Consider the following 17025-nt stretch of genomic DNA (forward strand, 5'->3'; position numbering starts at 1 on the left):
CCTCCTGTGCTTGCTCTCTCACTCTCCCTCTCTCTCAAAATAAATAAATAAAAATTAAAAGATGACCAAAGGAAATACATGAAATAATCATATTCTTTTCTTAGGCCCACTTTTTTAGACCAATTTCTTTTCCAATTTGCACTAGTGATCAATACAGAAACACTCCTGGAAAGGTTTCCTAAGTATATGAGTACTAATTCTGAAGTTCATGTAAATTAGTCCTATTTCCTTAGCAAAACCACGAAAAGAGTTTCCAGCTCAATAAAAGGCTGACTTTTTCTCCCTTTACAAGCTATTCTCACTCATTATTCTGGAACTTGGGTGCACCACAACATTATCAGAAGAATAGAAAATTGACCACAAATTGAGAACCAACTATCAATTCAAATGAGAGAACAAGGCAAATAGGAATAATATTCCAATTTAAGTAAACCAGTATTAATTATAGACTGCAAGGTGCTACTATAATTCTTAAAAATCAGTACATCTGGATTCAGAGTTTTCTTTCTTTCTTCTTTGTTTTTAATGGCATTATATACTACTATAAAAGACTTAAGACAAGTTTCTGATATCTGGGCCATATTCAACTAATGATTAAATCCATGCGTTCAGAGCTATACAATCAACTGATCCATATCAAAGCAAAATTTTGTTTTACATGTTTTAAAAGGTTACTACTTAGACATCTCTTCTTCTGTAGGCTATCTATTAAATTCTAATAATAACAAGAATCATATTTACCATCCATTAAATGCCTACCAGAATGTCTACACTATGCTAAGTGTTTTACATGCCTTATTTTACTTAATCCTCACCACAGCCTTAAGGGACTGAATGGCGAGAAGTAATACACAGAGTAAGAGGAAGAATCTGGAGCCGGACTCTGCCTGGGTTTAAATCCTGCATCTTCTACTTCTCAGCAGTGGAGCTCCATCCCTTGTTTTACAGAAGAGGCAACTGTGAATCAGGTAAAAAGAGGCAAAGCCAAGTCATTCCCCAAGAACAAACTGTTACAGAAAGCAAAAACCATGGAATGCAAGGCTCCTATGGGAAAAGAGGGTGACTTAAAAGGCACCACTGGGGGTGGGTAACATTATTCAAGAAAGGATAACTGTAGTCAATGGCAGCACCAAATTAAACTAAGCCATCCTAAACAAAGGTAAAACTTCAGTAAAATTGTGCTCGTCCCAAGCAAGTCCCTCAGCTACTCCCCTCCTGACCACACTGGACCCCAGGTCCACCATCAAGACCCACCCTGCCAAATACACAATAGGACCAGCCTTAACTCCAGTTCTCAGATGAAAGTAAAGATCCCAAGAAAATGAACTAACTCTATTGGTTTAAATACAGGGAGCCCAGCCAAACAAGTGTTTCACTACTCCTTTCAAGATTTCTTTAGCAAGAGCCTCACATGAATGAATGGTTGCCTATACTGTGATCCAACAGTGGGAAAACAGCAGATGTTGCAGGGCCAAGACAGAAGATCATACTTAAGAATGAGGAAGGCACTCTTAGAAACACCTGAGCTGGTGTCCCTAAGGGAAAAGAAAGAGCAGTAAGATAAAGACACTTATTTGCTTAGAGATCTATGGTATGAAGAGTTTCACTTACAACTTGCTGGTATAGGCATAAATAGCAACCAAATAACTAATGCAAGATAAGGGAACTCAGCGAAAAATTAAACTTGGGCCAAAGGGCTTAGTTTACCAGCAAAAGAATTTCCAACAAGGGTATATCTCCTTTAAGAAACCCACTTGATTAAACATACATGAACTAAATGATATTCCACAAATCCTCTGGTTCCTAACATTCTGTGAGTCTAATAATTTATAGCTATTGGATGTGTGTTAAACTCTTTCCTCAGACTGCAAGTTCTTCAAAAATAATGACTACATTGTCCTGTTTTCTACAAAATATTCAGATAGTGCCACAGACATAGTGAGCACACAGTGAATTATTACAGACTAAATGCCGTAAGGGGTGAATGAACTACGAGTACCAGTGAAAATCATGAGCTGACTGTGGGATGGACTATTTCACATGAAATGGTGGTAGTAGAGGATATTAGTTAAAAGAGTATTCCAGGGGCGCCTGGGTGGCGCAGTCGGTTAAGCGTCCGACTTCAGCCAGGTCACGATCTCGCGGTCTGTGAGTTCGAGCCCCGCGTCGGGCTCTGGGCTGATGGCTCGGAGCCTGGAGCCTGTTTCCGATTCTGTGTCTCCCTCTCTCTCTGCCCCTCCCCCGTTCATGCTCTGTCTCTCTCTGTCCCAAAAAAATAAATAAAAAACGTTGAAAAAAAAAAAAAAAAAAAAAAAAAGAGTATTCCAATGAGAGAAGTAGAAAGTCACCATTAGGCAAATACTAGTAATAACTGTTTCAAGCAAGAACCATTGATGGATGCTAATATCAACAGAAAAGGGTAATGTGATACATCTGGAGGGTGAATTTTGGAGTTGGACAATATTAGACACCATAAAGTCCTATACCTTCATTTTAAATTGGAAGATTACAAGACCAAAGTGGTTAAGGGTCTGCCCAGGCTCAACATGTTGACTTGCAAAGGCATAAATCTGTAATTTCAGTGAAAACAAATAAGTCATGGATAAGTGAGGCTAGCAAATAGAAGCCACAGTGTGGGGGAGGGAGAAGAAATTAAACTACATCTTTACCTTTGAGCATATACTAAAATATATTTCAACTAGACAGATTAAATAATTAAGAATAATAGGGGCACCTGGGTGGCTCAGTCAGTTAAGCATCTGACTTCGGCTCAGATCATGATCTCATGGTTTTTGAGTTTGAGCCCTGCATCTGGCTCTGCACTGACAGTGCAGAGCCTGCTTGGGATTCTCCCCCGCCCCCTCTCTGTGTGTGTGTGTGTGTCCCTCTCCCAACTTGCTTGCACTCCCTCTCTCTCAAAATAAACAAACAAACAAACAAACAAAAGAACAAGAAAGAAGGCCATAAAGAACCTAGAAGAAAATTTAGGTGAAGATTTACTTTTCATATCTTAGGACAGGACAGGACTTCCTGGACTTCCTCAGGGGGGGAAAAAAAAAGCATCAATTTAAAGTTAAGCATATAAAAAACAACAATATTTAAAAGAAAACAACTGGAAAAATATCTGCAACAGATATGACATATAAAGGCTCAACATCCGTAACATATGCAGATCACTAAACAGTAGCAAATCAATAAATAGTAATAGCAAACACTCCAATATAAAATTAGGCAAAGGATACCAGGCAGGTAATTCAAGAAGAAAATTAAATGGCCGGTAAACAATTGGGGAAATACACAGTCCATTCTATTAAAAAATGCAAATTACAAAATGTCACTCTTGAACCTTCCTATTAAACATTAAATGATGTCTCTCTTCAATACTGGCCAAAGTTGCAGAGCCAGATAGTCCCAGGCACTGCCAGGAATAGGATTACTACAATCATTTCGATAGTAATTTGTCAATACATACCAAAATCCTTCAAGACATACATATTCTTTGATTTGAAATAGCTCCTGGTTGTCAAAGTGTAGTCAATGGACTCCTAAAGTCCCTGAGACCCTCTCAGGGGTCTATAAAGTCAAAACTACTTTTATGGAAATAATAAGACATGATTTGCCTTTTCCCCTGTGTGAAATTTGCATGGATGGTGCAAAACCAATGGTAGGTATGCACAAATCAAGGCCAGGCAAACTGTGTTCTAGGAGTCACTATAAATTTCCCTGCCACATACTTACAGGGGAAAAAAAAAATGCCAGTTTCATATAAGAATATCTTAAGATTCACTTATTATTAATTTTATTAAATCTCAACACTTGAATGCACATCCTCTTAACATTCTATATGACAAAATAAGAAGTAAATACATGGGGGGGCACCTGGGTGGCTCAGATGGTTAAGCGTCTGACTTCAGCTCAACTCAGGTCATGATCTCACAGTTTGTGGGGTGAAGCCCGGCGTCGGGCTCTGTGCTGACAGCTCAGAGCCTGGAGCCTGCTTCGGATTCTGTGTCTCCCTCTCTCTCTGCCCCTCCCCTGCTCGTGCTCTGTCTCTCTGTCTCTCAAAAATAAATAAACATTAGTGGGTGATAGGCATTGAGGAGGGCACCTGTTGGGATGAACACTGGGATGAGCACCTGTTGTATGGAAACCAATTTGACAATAAACTTCATATTAAAAAAAATCATACTAAATAAATAAATAAATAAATAAACATTTAAAAAAAAAAAACAAAACAGTAAATACATGGGGCACCTGGGTGGCTCCGTTGGTTAAGCATCCGACTTCGGCTCAGATCATGATCTCATGGTTCCTTGAGTTCAAGCCCCATGTCAGTCTTCTGCTGTCAGCACTGAGACTCCTTTGCATCCTCTGCTCCACACCCCCCACCCCTACCCCACTGGTTGTCTCTCTCTCTGTGTCTCTCTCTCAAAATAAATAAACTTAAAAAAAATACATACAAAGTACATCTACTGCATATCGAAGTATGACGACTGACTCACGGGAAAACACTTACATGATTGTTTGAGAGCTGAACTAGCTGCTTTTTCCATGGGACACCATTTTTACTTGAATGAGCAATGAACAAAGTATAATTATTCAGATTTGGGTATCTAGAAAACATTTTCTCAAAAATAAACAACATGAACCTGTCACTTAAGGAAAACAACCGGTAGTATTTATTGCCAATGATAAAATTTGAGCTTTCAAGGGAAAATTCAAATATTGGAAAACTCTGAACCCATCACCATAAGCTTGACAGCTTCAAATCTTACAGACTTTTCTGATGAGATCAGTGGGATATTAACAAATATGATTTTTTGATATTGTATAATGAAAGGTGACAACATTGAAAGATTTACATAACTCACAATCAACATTTTGCACACAACGCACGGATGACAAAAATAACGCATGGGTGAAAGATCCACTCAAAGTTCAAGTCAGGCCTATGGACTGCAATATACACTGATATTGGATATCCATTGAGAGTGAAATGCTCCATGATATGGTTTCACCTTCTACACTGCAATTAACCTTTAAGAAAACACTACTTGTTAGGTTGTAGGTAGCAACAAAAATATCCACCATTATCTAAAAATTCTATTAAATTATTCTTATCTTTTACAACTACATTTGTCTGGGGCCAGGGTTTCTTCATATTCCTTAATCAAAATAACATACTACAACAGGTTGAAGGTAGAAGCAGATGTCTTCCTTCTATTCAGACAGCCATTAAAAAGATGTGCAAAAGTGTAAAAAAAATACCATTTTCTCACTACTTTTTTGAAATGATGGTTGATTTTGTTTTGTTTTGTATTTTTTTATTTATTGATTTTGAGAGACACAAAGAGTGCGAGCAGGGGAGGGGCAGAGGGAGAGAGAGAGTCTCAACCCAGCTCAGTGCTGTTAGTGCAGAGCCCATGGGAAGCTCAGTCTCAACTCTGGCAGTAGTTGGCAAAAATGAAAATTATTTGGCCATATAATGAATATAAGAGAAAGAAAGAAATGAAAGGAAAGGAAAGAAAAGAAAAGGAAAGGGAAGGGAAGGAAAGGAAAGGAAAGGAAAGGAAAGGAAAGGAAAGGAAAGGAAAGGGAAGGGAAGGGAAGGGAAGGGAAGGAAAGGAAAGGAAAAGAAAAGAAAAGAAAAGAAAAGAAAAGAAAAGAAAAGAAAAGAAAAAAGAAAGACGGCGTCGGAGTGGCTCAGTTAAGCATCTGACTTCAGCTCAGGTCATGATCTCACAGGCCTTGAGTTCAAGCCCTGTGTCAGGCTCTGTGCTGACAGCTCGGAGCCTGGAGCCTGCTTTGGATTCCGTGCCTCCCTCTCTCTCTCACTTTCTGCCCTTCCCCCGCTCATGCTCTGTCTCTCTGTGTCTCAAAAAGAAATAAACATTAAAAAAAATTAAAAAAAAAAAAAAAAAAAAAGAGCATAAGAGAACAGGCATGGTGCCCTAAACCAAGGGCATCCTTCATCAGTGTACTTTGTAAGTCCTTCATAAGCCTATGGGGAGTTTACCTCTTATGGAGAAGACAGGGGGGAAAAAAAAAAAAGAAAAAGAGAAAGAGAAAGAGGTGAGGAAAAAGAGGAGAGGAAAAGAAAGAGAAAAATACAGTAGTAATATAAGAACACAAGGAGAACAGAAGATCTAAATGCATGCTCTATCTTAAAACTGCCCAGAAAAATCTACCTATTCCCTCAGCTAACTAGCCTTCACCCATTTCATTGCTCATTGGCAGAGTTGACAAGAGTTAATGAAAGATAATTAAATTCCAATTTGTCAGTTTTGTTCCTTGTTAGAAAGTCTGATAAAGAATCTTAAAAACTATAAAAGGAGAAATATTGCCTTTAATTATATCTGGAAAATATTAAAAACAGATTCCTTCATTTTACAGATGAGGAAAACTGAGTCTTTCAAAAAAAAATTGGGGTCATAAAAGACCTTTAACTTCCTCTTCAATTTGTACTTTATTAATACCAATTATCCAGTAATCTCTTTTTCTTCAAGAAAACACTTCTTTGATGGTATCCGTTAAAGAGTTACACCTCAAGGACAAAGAGGCTCTCCATTACGGGTTAATCATGCTCAGTGCCACAAAACAAATGGCACAAATTTGGACATGGTTTTGAATCAGAAGAAAAGTAAACAAACATTCTATACTTTAACTTGGCCAAAATACAATGACTTGGTTTCCTAGACTGCTTCTTTGTGTCATGTCTGGGCCTCAGTGCACACATCTTTAAAATGAGTAAGTCTATAATATAGAGTTCCTAAAGTCCCTTCTTAGAAAGTTGGATAATCTTGGGGCGCCTGGGTGGCTCAGTCGGTTAAGCGTCCGACTTCGGCTCAGGTCACGATCTCGAGGTCCGTGAGTTCGAGCCCCGCGTCGGGCTCTGGGCTGATGGCTCAGAGCCTGGAGCCTGCTTCCAATTCTGTGTCTCCCTCTCTCTCTGCCCCTCCCCCGTTCATGCTCTCTCTCTGTCTCAAAAATAATAAAATGAACATTAAAAAAAAAAGTTGGATAATCTTAAAGTCACCGAAAACAGATGAGTTCTGGGGAGGTGGGAAGTATGAAATACACCTGGAATGTGTATATATATGGTTGTTGAAATGGCCAATGTTGACCCAAGAGTGGAGTCCCTAGAGCACCAATCTCTCTGACTGGACTGAGATCACTTAACTGCTTTAGAGTCAAAGTTGAACAGTAGGAGGTCCCTTTCCGCCCGTGGTACCTTGTTTCTTTCCAGGATCCAATTGAAAAGGGTCCTCCATTTCCTCCTTCTGAATCTAGAATTTGTATTTCCACTTTGAGAAGGCCCTGCCACCTATCATTCATTCCTAGTATCTGTCAATTAAACACTAGGCATTTATGAAGCACCTACTATGTGCACCCATCACCTAGAACACACCAAGTTTTCAATAAACATTAATGGACTTAAATATAATCTCAAGGCCTTGGAAAGCCGCGAGGGATTCATCCATTTAAGAGTCTCTTGTGGTAGACAGGTGAAAGAAGCAACCTCTTCACATCCCTGATCTCCTAAGACCAGACACTCTTCTTGTTCCTCCCCGCTCATGTGTGACACGTGTTTCCTGAGCGCTGGCTGGGATGCCCAAACACAGCTGCTGCAGGCAAAGGGCTAAAGGGCTGTGCGAGTGGAGACAGACACTTACCTGGGGAACCTCTGCTTCAGCTTCCTCAGGCTCTGCCTGGTAGGCGGCACAGACACTAGGCACTGGGCTATCTCGTCGTACTGGGCTTTGGTCAGTATCATGTTGGGCCAGGGACTGGGAAGTGGCGAGGACAAGGAAAAAACACCCCGGGCTCCAGCAGCCTTGGTGCCGGGAGACGAGGGGTGGGCACACAGCGGCACGGCGCTGGGTCCTGGTTTTTTTTGGCTTGCTCCTATATCCCCTTTACCACCAGCTGCACAGACGAGGCTTCACACAGCAGCTCGGCGTCGGGGGGCGGGCTGTAGCCCCGATTGCCCTACCTTGGCTTTCTGAGCAGCCGCAATGGGCCCAGCCGAAGGCAACCGGCCGCCATGTTAGTTAAGGGCAAAACAACCAGGAAGTAGCTGTCGTCAGCAGAGGTGGCGCTTAAATCGCCGCGGGCTGGCGTCCCGGCGGCTTCCACCTGAGATCATCCTGGGTTTTTTGCGCACTTCACACTCTCCTAGCTGCCAGAAGCCAGGGACACGTAGCGCACAGACCAGGCGGCCGAGCACACGGGTGCCGTACCCACAGTCTTTAAGCTTGAGCCCCGGAAAGCGACTGCTAGGGCGCGCGATTTGAATACGCTCTCAAATGCGCCCGTTTAGCGCAGCTCCAATCCAAGACACCTACAAAGAAAGCTGGCTTCACTCTACCAAAGTCTCTCTGCACTCTGCGACCCTGAGCCTGGCAGTGAAACCCACTAGGGTGGCTGTAGACCTGCAGCTTGGCCTGTGTCGAGGAAAGTCCGGCCACTTCTGCAGCTCGCGTGGAAGGGGCTTTTGATTCAGGTTGGAAAACAGTAGAAAACAAATCCGACGTCATCAAATAGCCCGCAGGAAAGAGTATCCCTCTTACTCCCCAGAGTTAGGTACTGCAATCAGTTCTTTCTTCTTTTTGTATTCTGAGCTCTCAGAAAATAGTAGGCGCTCCAGAAATGAGTCATTGAATGGATTACTGTTCTTTAGGTGTTGTGATAGGATCTCAGCCCTCCTGAGGCAATTTATTAGGACATCAGCCCCTCCTTTAATCCCTTTTTAAAAATCTCTGGTTTTTAGGAGGCCATGTGTTGTGTTTCTTTTCAAATTGTAACATTTTAAGCAAATGAAAGAAAAAGTGTTTCGATTTTAAAGAATGTGTAAGTAGTAATTTTTTTTTTTTTTAAACCTGGAGTAGGGCCTAGATTGGAAATTTAGCTTAGATACGCTTTCTTGGAGAAATTTCTGAATCCATCTAAGCCTTAGTTCCTCTGTCTGTAAAATTGATTTTTAATTCTTGGAGTTATTGTTAGCATTTAAATAAATTAGTGCAAGGAACAGATTCCTTAGCATAGGGGCAGATAGTCTGTGTAAGACAAAAAGCCTTTGTAAGACTACTTGATAATGATAGGTCACATGGACATGGCTGTTGACCAGGTATTGTTTGTTTTCCACATATTTAGTCTCCTAATCTTCATAGCTTCTTATAAAACAGGTACCATCGACATGATAATCCTCCTCCTCCCTTTTGTGGGGGGCGAATAAACTGAGGCATGGAAAGTTTCAGTAACTTTCCCAGAGGTCAAGAGAACAAGTAAGCAACCCCAGAGTTTAAACTTTCAAAATTTGGTTCCAGGGTCTGTGGTCTTGCCACGATTCACTGAAGACCTGCTGCAAACAGAACTCTTAATGCTTAATTACTACACACCAAAAGTAACAACTCTCTTAGGCCAAAGGTTAAGGATTTTTTTTTTTTTTGAAGGGAACAATCTACATTTCAAAGAACCTTTTAGAGCAGGTTTTTAAAAAGCTGCACCACTTTATTTTCCCAGGTGTCTCAAAATCCAGTATTAACAGGGAATCCTGAACTCAGCAACCATAGTTTTTTTTGTTTTTTTTTAATATTTACATCAGAATGTTTTGTTTTGTTTTGCCCATATGCTTTGCATCTAGCCCTGGTTGTGTGACATTAGTACATAACTATTTATTTATGGCAGCATGGCCTGGAGTTACCACCTGGCTAGTTTGTTGCTGACCCTGCCATGACTTTTACATGAAAGCTAGCTGACGATAAGCAGGCACTACTTGCCCCCCCCTCCCCCCCATTCCTTTCTCCTTCCCCACTTCACTCTTTCCAATTCACAGCCAACGGATTTTTATAGGAAACATCAGTTCAAGGATGTTTGCTCTAGTTCTTTTTTATGGTGACTCCTCTCTGGCTCTTGTCCTGTGTGCACCCTCACAACTGTTCAGGAAAAAAAAAAAAAAACACAACAAAAAGCAGGTTTTTCTGTTTCTTTACTTTTAACATGCTGGGAGTTTACAGTTTTGACCCAAATCCAGTAGATTGTTTAGAGTTAGCGCCAGGGGAAAAGCACAGTTATGTTGTTTCTTCATTGGCAGTGACAGTAGGGATGTTTATGATGTCCAAAATAGAAGCAAAGCAGAAATGTAGTGGTAGTGGTGTTTAAGTGTTGTTTTATTTATTTTTTAATGTGAAATGCTCAGGGTAAGATAATTACTCCTTTGAGGCTCTTTTCTCTCCCCCTTACCCTCCCCTTCACTCTTCCCCATCTCTCACATCACACTCCATGCCCCTCATCTGCTTTATTCCTTCTAGAGCTGCCTTTCCATCTCTGAAGTTCCCCTAATGTTTCTCAGTCAATAATACCATTTCCCCACTTAAGTGAAATAGATCGTGAAATGAAAATAATACCAAAATAAAACTCAAAGAACTAGCTCCCTGTTTAAAATCAGTCATAAATTGTGTGGCCTTGAGCAAGTGACAGTCTCTCTGATCCTGAATGTCACGGTGTAACCCCCAAGAAATGGAACATTTTAGTTCTGATGGGGAGAAAGAATCTACAAATATGAAAAATGTGTACGAAATCATAGCAAGAGAATGTGTCAAAGTGGAGAGTAGTCCAGCTACCTCGAAGAGCCAGTAGCCCTGAAAGATGGGCTGGGGAGACTGGCTTGACCAGATCTCTTTCTGCCAATTCCTGGACACTGTGAATGACGGACAATTGTAAAGGAGTGTGGGGTTTGGCAGGGAGGCATCAGAAGGTCATTTCAAGAAGAGTGCTAAACACAAAGGACTAAAAATAAGAATGAGCCAAGTCACGCGCATGGGAAAGTTATTCTGGCTGGAGCAAAGAGTTCTAGACAGAGTGAAAAGGAGTTGAACATGCTTGACCTTGGAAAGAGTCAGTCGCATTTTTAAACAGTCTGTTGTTCACTGACTCTGCCAAATCTAATGCATGGTTTTAAAAATACATACTGGCATATTATTTTTGTTATATTTTAAAGTCTGATTCAATTCACGGAAACTTGGTAAAGTCATCTCATTGATTATTTTAAAGAATAATTGAAGTTTACTAACAGAATAAAGAAGGGACTTAATATTTAAGCTCCTGTTATGCTGAAACCTTATCCCATTAGCCATTATCCCATTATAGTTTAGGAAACTGAGGCTCAAGGAGAGTAAAGAAGTTGTCTACTGGGTCCAGTTCAGTCACAAGACCGTGATTTGGATCCAAGCTAATCTGACTGTAAAGCCCCATGTTCTCCATCACCGTGTTCTATAATTCAAAAAGAAAAAACTCTTTGTTTGAATTTTCCTTAAGTAGCATGTATGCTTCGAACTAGCTGGCTACCTTCTTTGGCCAGCAGCAGTGCCTGCTGAAGAAGTGAGGACCTTCAATTTTGACAGTTAGCCAAAACACACTTTAAAAAACTCATTTGGCATCTTTGAATAGAAGAGATCTCATATTGGTCTCTTTTCCCTATGAAGTACCACCTAAAGTGATGCATCTTTTGGAAGCAGAGTTTACATTTCCATACTTGCCATCCACAAGTGACAAGTCCTTTTATCCTGGTCCCAACATAACACAAGCACTCGTAAACAATAAAGATCAAAATAATTCCGTTGTCTAGGCTTGCAGCAATTTCTCAACTAAATGACTTGAGGAAAACAAAAGGAAAAATACAGAAGGACATTCCAAACCATGATGATAAAGCGGTTACTCTGAATAGTCAGAGAAGACCAAAAATCCAAATGTTTGGTTGCTTCATCCAAGACAGTGGTGTATGAACTCCTAGTGTGTCAAACCAGGTGGCTGATTCCAGAAGGAGTTTATGTGTTGGTGGGGGAATTCACTGAAGACCTGTGTTACAAACAGGACTGGTGTCCTGAGCACACATAATTCAGAATGGCATCTCTGCAAGTCTATGTTATTCAATATTATTTGGGGCGGGGGCACTTACCAAGAGCAGGCACCATGCTAAGCACTTTACATGCATTGATCTTCCCTTAATTCTCAGATCTAGCTTCAAGAGGTAAGTGCTATTACTAAATCCATTTTCCAGATGAGAAACCTAAGGCTTAGAGAGGTGGTTTCTATTTATCCCATCCATTGTTTTACAACATTTTATTCTTTAATGTTTATTTTTATTTTTGAGAGAGAGAGAGAGAGAGAGTGCAAGCAGGGGAGGGGCAGAGAGAGTGGGACAGAGAATCTGAAGCCGGCTCCATGCTGACAGAAGTGGGCCGAATGTCGGGCTCGAACTCACAAACCACGAGATCGTGACCTGAGCTGAAGTCAGATGCTCAACCGACTGAGCCACCCAGGCACCCCTACCACATTTTAGAATAGTATTTCTCAAAGTCTCTGCATTGAGGGCTCAGGTTTCCCCCAATTTTTCATGGGCAAGTATTTCTGTAAAATACGATAAAAATGAATTACTCAAAAAATGAAATTTAAAAAGGCAAAGACATAAAATGCAAGCCCCCAATTTGTTATTATGAGAGTCAATAGAATTACTCAACCAAATTGATATAAAAGTTTCTAAATGGTTATTCTCAATTTCTGTACTTTTCACATCAAAATGTGTAAGACAAACTTTGAGGACCAGCACTCGTTTGCTGATCACATTTGTGAGTAGTACTGTGTTAGTACTTTAGAAAGCCATTATTGTAAGCCAGGTATGTGCAAAGTCTAGGACATCACACTTTCGTGTACTCTTAGAAGTTTAACCTGTTCCTTTTAGACTTGTAAGTATCCATCATCATCATTATTATTGCCTTTATTCTACTGTATGTATATTTATTAAGATCAACAGTGCAAATCCTTACAGGCTATTTCATTATGCATCCTATGAGGTTAACACCGTGTGTTTTTATAGCATAAAACCTAATTTCTTCTTTAAATTATAAACCCATCAGTCGGAGTTTATATACCTCTTCTGTTCTGAGTCATACATGGACCGCTATTGGCACATGATGAAGATTATTAATTGGCATTTGCACACTTACCAGTAACACATTTGACAAGGATAAAAAACAAAGTAGTGTTTTTACAGGGACAATTTCTCTTGGGTGTTTGCGTGTTATAGTAAAGGGAGACACGTGAACATGTTTGTTGAAGAAAGACTGAAGCCTCTTAAATTTTCTCCTCAGGCTCATCAGGGACTTGTGGATAATTTGCAGGCAATTTGTATCCCCTTTTCCTGCAGGACTAAACCTCAGATGTAATTTCTGCAGTTGTCAATCACTCTTCTTGTCCCACGGACCATTCTGCAAGAATATATCATGTTCTGAAGGTTTTCTCCACATGTATAAATTCAGGAATTGAAAGGGACTCTGCTGGTGAAGTAGACGGTTTCTCCCGTAGAAAGAAGAATGAGAGGCAAGGAATCAAGTGTGTCCTTAATAAGCACTTCTTTCAACATAAGCTGGAGTTGGAAGCACATGTCAGATGGAGATTAGCTCTAAAGTCTCTTCATTTAAAAAATTACTCTCTTTTGCCATCCCACTGGGTTAGACTTTCAAAAGAGCAGGCAAGGTGCCAGTCAGGATTTATAAGCCTTTCCTTCTTCATGATTGATAGAAGGAGAGTTGGGGGAAGGAGTTCCTTCAGAAATAAGTATAAAGATTATTATAATAATAATAGGCTCCTTTATTTTGAGCAAATGAAAGCATATTACATGCTTATCTCATGTATTGCCATCACAGAATCTATAACTGGCATTCTCGTACCTACTTGGCATATGGGGAAACTGAGATACAATATGGCTTAGAACTTCAACCAGTTTCTTTAGATTTCACTTTTAAATGTGAGGCTATAAAAATCCGTCTTTCTTTTTATACTTAATTTCTCTTTTCATGATCATCAAAGAAACATATGCTCCTTGTAGCCAACAACACAAGATCAGATACTATAAATAACCCTTAGTCCCATCACTTGGAAGCCACGACTATAACCGTGTTGGCATTATTTCTTCCAGTCATTTTTCTACAAAGTTTCTTTTTTTTCTTTTCATAGATAAAATCAAACTGTATATTACAATTCGAGTCCCGCTCTGTTCACTTTATATTACAATCATGAGCCAAAGATATTCTTATCAACACGCGGCAGTTTTGACCCTAGTTTCATATTAAGAGTAGAGCAGCAGGTTTCTGAAGTTAGGAGGTGAACTCTCACAAGGCGAGTCCTTGAAGGAGGTCCCTGGCGTAACCAGCACAAGGTGGGGCCATCCTTCAGTTCCAGCAATGAGCTGCAATTCTGACAATGTGGGAATGATGCAATGGACCCTCTGGAACGAGGCAGAGATTTCTGTGACTTGACTGATGGGCAGCCTTCCATTCACAGAGCTATGATTGAAATCATGTCAGTAAGCCTCCTACCATGTGGACATTCTGTCAGTCAACATGCTGACACAGGAGCCAACATTTTTTTTTAAGACGGCTACTAGTTGTATCTGAACGTTCAGATTCATCACAGCCCTTGATGCAGGGAGCAAATGTTTTGCATTGCCCAGAGGACAGTCACACTGGATGCCAATCTTCATGCCAGAAGAGCTTGGGTTTTGATTTCACTTTCAAACAGCACTAAAAGGTTTAAGTTGTTACAGAGATGAGAAGGGATTTAAGGTGATGGTGTGGGCAGGGAGTATCAGGGGTGGGGTCTTAAGGTACAGTTAAGCTCTACCCACACATGCATCCAGACACACACACACACACACACACACACACACACACACGCACGCACACACACGAACGTACGCATGATCTACTTTTACAAAACAAACACTGGAACTATTTGTATAAAACTTTTAAAAACATGATATAAATGCTTTTAAAAGGCAAAGACCAATGTAACTCATTTATGCCAACCCTTCTTAGGAAAATATGGACATACACAAAATGTTATTCATTCATTCATTCATTCATTCGTTCATCAGATATTTACTGAGTGCTACCATGTACCAAGCACTGTTCTGGGCTATATGTATAAGCAACATATAGGACTGACCAAGTCCCCACTCTCAGAGTTTAATTCTTCAATTCTTCAATAAGATTTAATTTTTCAAAAAAGTATTTCATGTTCCAGTTTTAAAAAGGTTAAAGAGATATGGCTACTCAATGCAATACTTGGCAAGACCAGATCTCATACTGGAGGGGAAGAAGTACAATGAAGGGCATTACTGGATGAACTCGTAACATTGGAATACAAATGATAGGTTATATAGTATTTATGTAAAACACTTATATTTTAGATATTATATATAAATATATATAAATGTATATATAAGTATATATATGCAATATATATATATATATATATATATATATATATATATATATCCTAAATGATCCAGAAAAAATAAGTCAAGGACAGTGAGAGTAAATGACAAATCAAAATGGAATAAAAATCACTAGTAGACAAATCTAGATAAAGGGTATATGGGCATTTTTTGCACTCTTCATTTTATACTACTTTTATTTTGTAATATTTTGATAAATTTGAAATTATTTTCAAATAAAATGGTTTTAAAACCTATTTCACTTTGTAAAATGAGTGAGAACACAAAGTCCTTAAATCATGTGTCAAGCTCCTGTCAGTCACACGTGATTTACAGACATTTGATTGACAGGCTGATTTCTTGGGACTTCAAAGATAGAATTGTATTACCTAATCAGACCCACAGGATAACTGAGGCATAACTTTCAAAATCTCTCCATCTGCCACCCCACAACACGGACCGTAGATACTTTCTATCTCATCCAAGAAACCAATGATTTCCTTTTATCCATATGAAATCTATCTTAAATGTATAATTATCCCACTCACTGTATAACTGTAATTCACACTCTCTGGGCTAATAAACATTCTGAAGATCTCAGCTATATGATAGAAAAAGGAAATGCCACCGAACAGTCCCTTTAGAGACATCTCTGTTTTCCTGCCTTTCCTTTCTCCTTTTCAGGAGTCAGCTGTCCCAACTTTTCCAACTTTCCTCTACTTCCCTCACTGATGTTTATCCCAATAAAACTCCCGCATGTCAAATCCTGTCTTGCATCTGTTTCTCAGGGGACCTACACTAACATGGCTCCCTTATCTTTAGAAGTATCCATATAGAACTAGAGGTTACATCCTAGTCACCTTATTGTGTTTGGGTGTTTCCCAAGCCTTCATCAGCAATACATTAGGAATGATCCCCCAAGAAGGCAGTCTAATCTAATATTTATGAGACTAGACTTTGAAGTCAAAAGGACTCAGGTGGAAGAATTAGTTGGATGGTCTTAATATTTAATGGAATCAGATTTCTACCCCAGTGATATACATATTAGACAATAATAGACAGACTTTTTTTTAATGGATTTCTCTTTTATAGGTACCACAGATTTTCATCATTTCTAAAGATAGACAGCAAAGTAACTAAATGTAAATTTCCTCGATTGCAATCAAAATCCCTATTTGCTTCCCAAGGAGACCTAAATTTATATTCAGATGACCTGAATTGGCTTTTAGCTATTTCTGTAATTCTCCAGGCTTACAATCACCAGTACCATCTTGGATTCCTTCATTTACACAAATGACTAATCCCCCTTTTGTTTTCTCTTGGAGACTAATGCTTATTTCAGTCTTGTCCAATGTAAAATAACTTCTCTTATCTGAATTTGGGGGTCCATAGCCATGTAGCCACTTGTGCACACATATCTTGGAAGTCCAAATCCATCTCAAACACAGCTTTTTAAAAATGAAGCTCATTTTTATGTCCCTTTAGGGATGCTTTCTTTCTTTGAATGGCACTATAGCCACCACACATCCTTTCCATCACAGCCAATCACCAAGTCCTACCTGTCACTCTAAGAAAATGCTGCTTCCACTATATAAGTCCTTTATTTCATTGTATTTTGAGATAAAATTGTTATAACCTAAGTTCTGGTGTACAACATTATAATTCAACATCTTCCTGCTCTACAAAGTGATCACCACTAAAATGCAGTTACTATCCATCACCATACAACTGACCCCTTTCACCCATTTTGG

At 39.6% G+C, this 17025-nt stretch overlaps 1 protein-coding gene across 2 annotated transcripts in view; it reads right to left on the reverse strand.

Annotated features, from left to right (window-relative positions):
- Positions 1 to 8060, reverse strand: part of CDIN1 (CDAN1 interacting nuclease 1) — a 279639-nt gene extending 271579 nt beyond the window's left edge. The window contains exon 1 of one of the 2 annotated variants that reach the window (XM_060619004.3): positions 7674 to 8060. In XM_060619004.3, the coding sequence (XP_060474987.1) occupies positions 7674 to 7774 (101 nt within the window). In that variant the 5' untranslated portion in view covers positions 7775 to 8060. The remainder of the gene's footprint in view (positions 1 to 7673) is intronic. The other variant, XM_060618999.3, reaches the window with a different exon arrangement.
- Positions 8061 to 17025: the final 8965 nt, after the last annotated feature.

Source organism: Panthera onca, chromosome B3 (assembly GCF_046562875.1).
Source record: "Panthera onca isolate mPanOnc1 chromosome B3, mPanOnc1 haplotype 2, whole genome shotgun sequence".
Classification (NCBI taxonomy): domain Eukaryota; kingdom Metazoa; phylum Chordata; class Mammalia; order Carnivora; family Felidae; genus Panthera; species Panthera onca.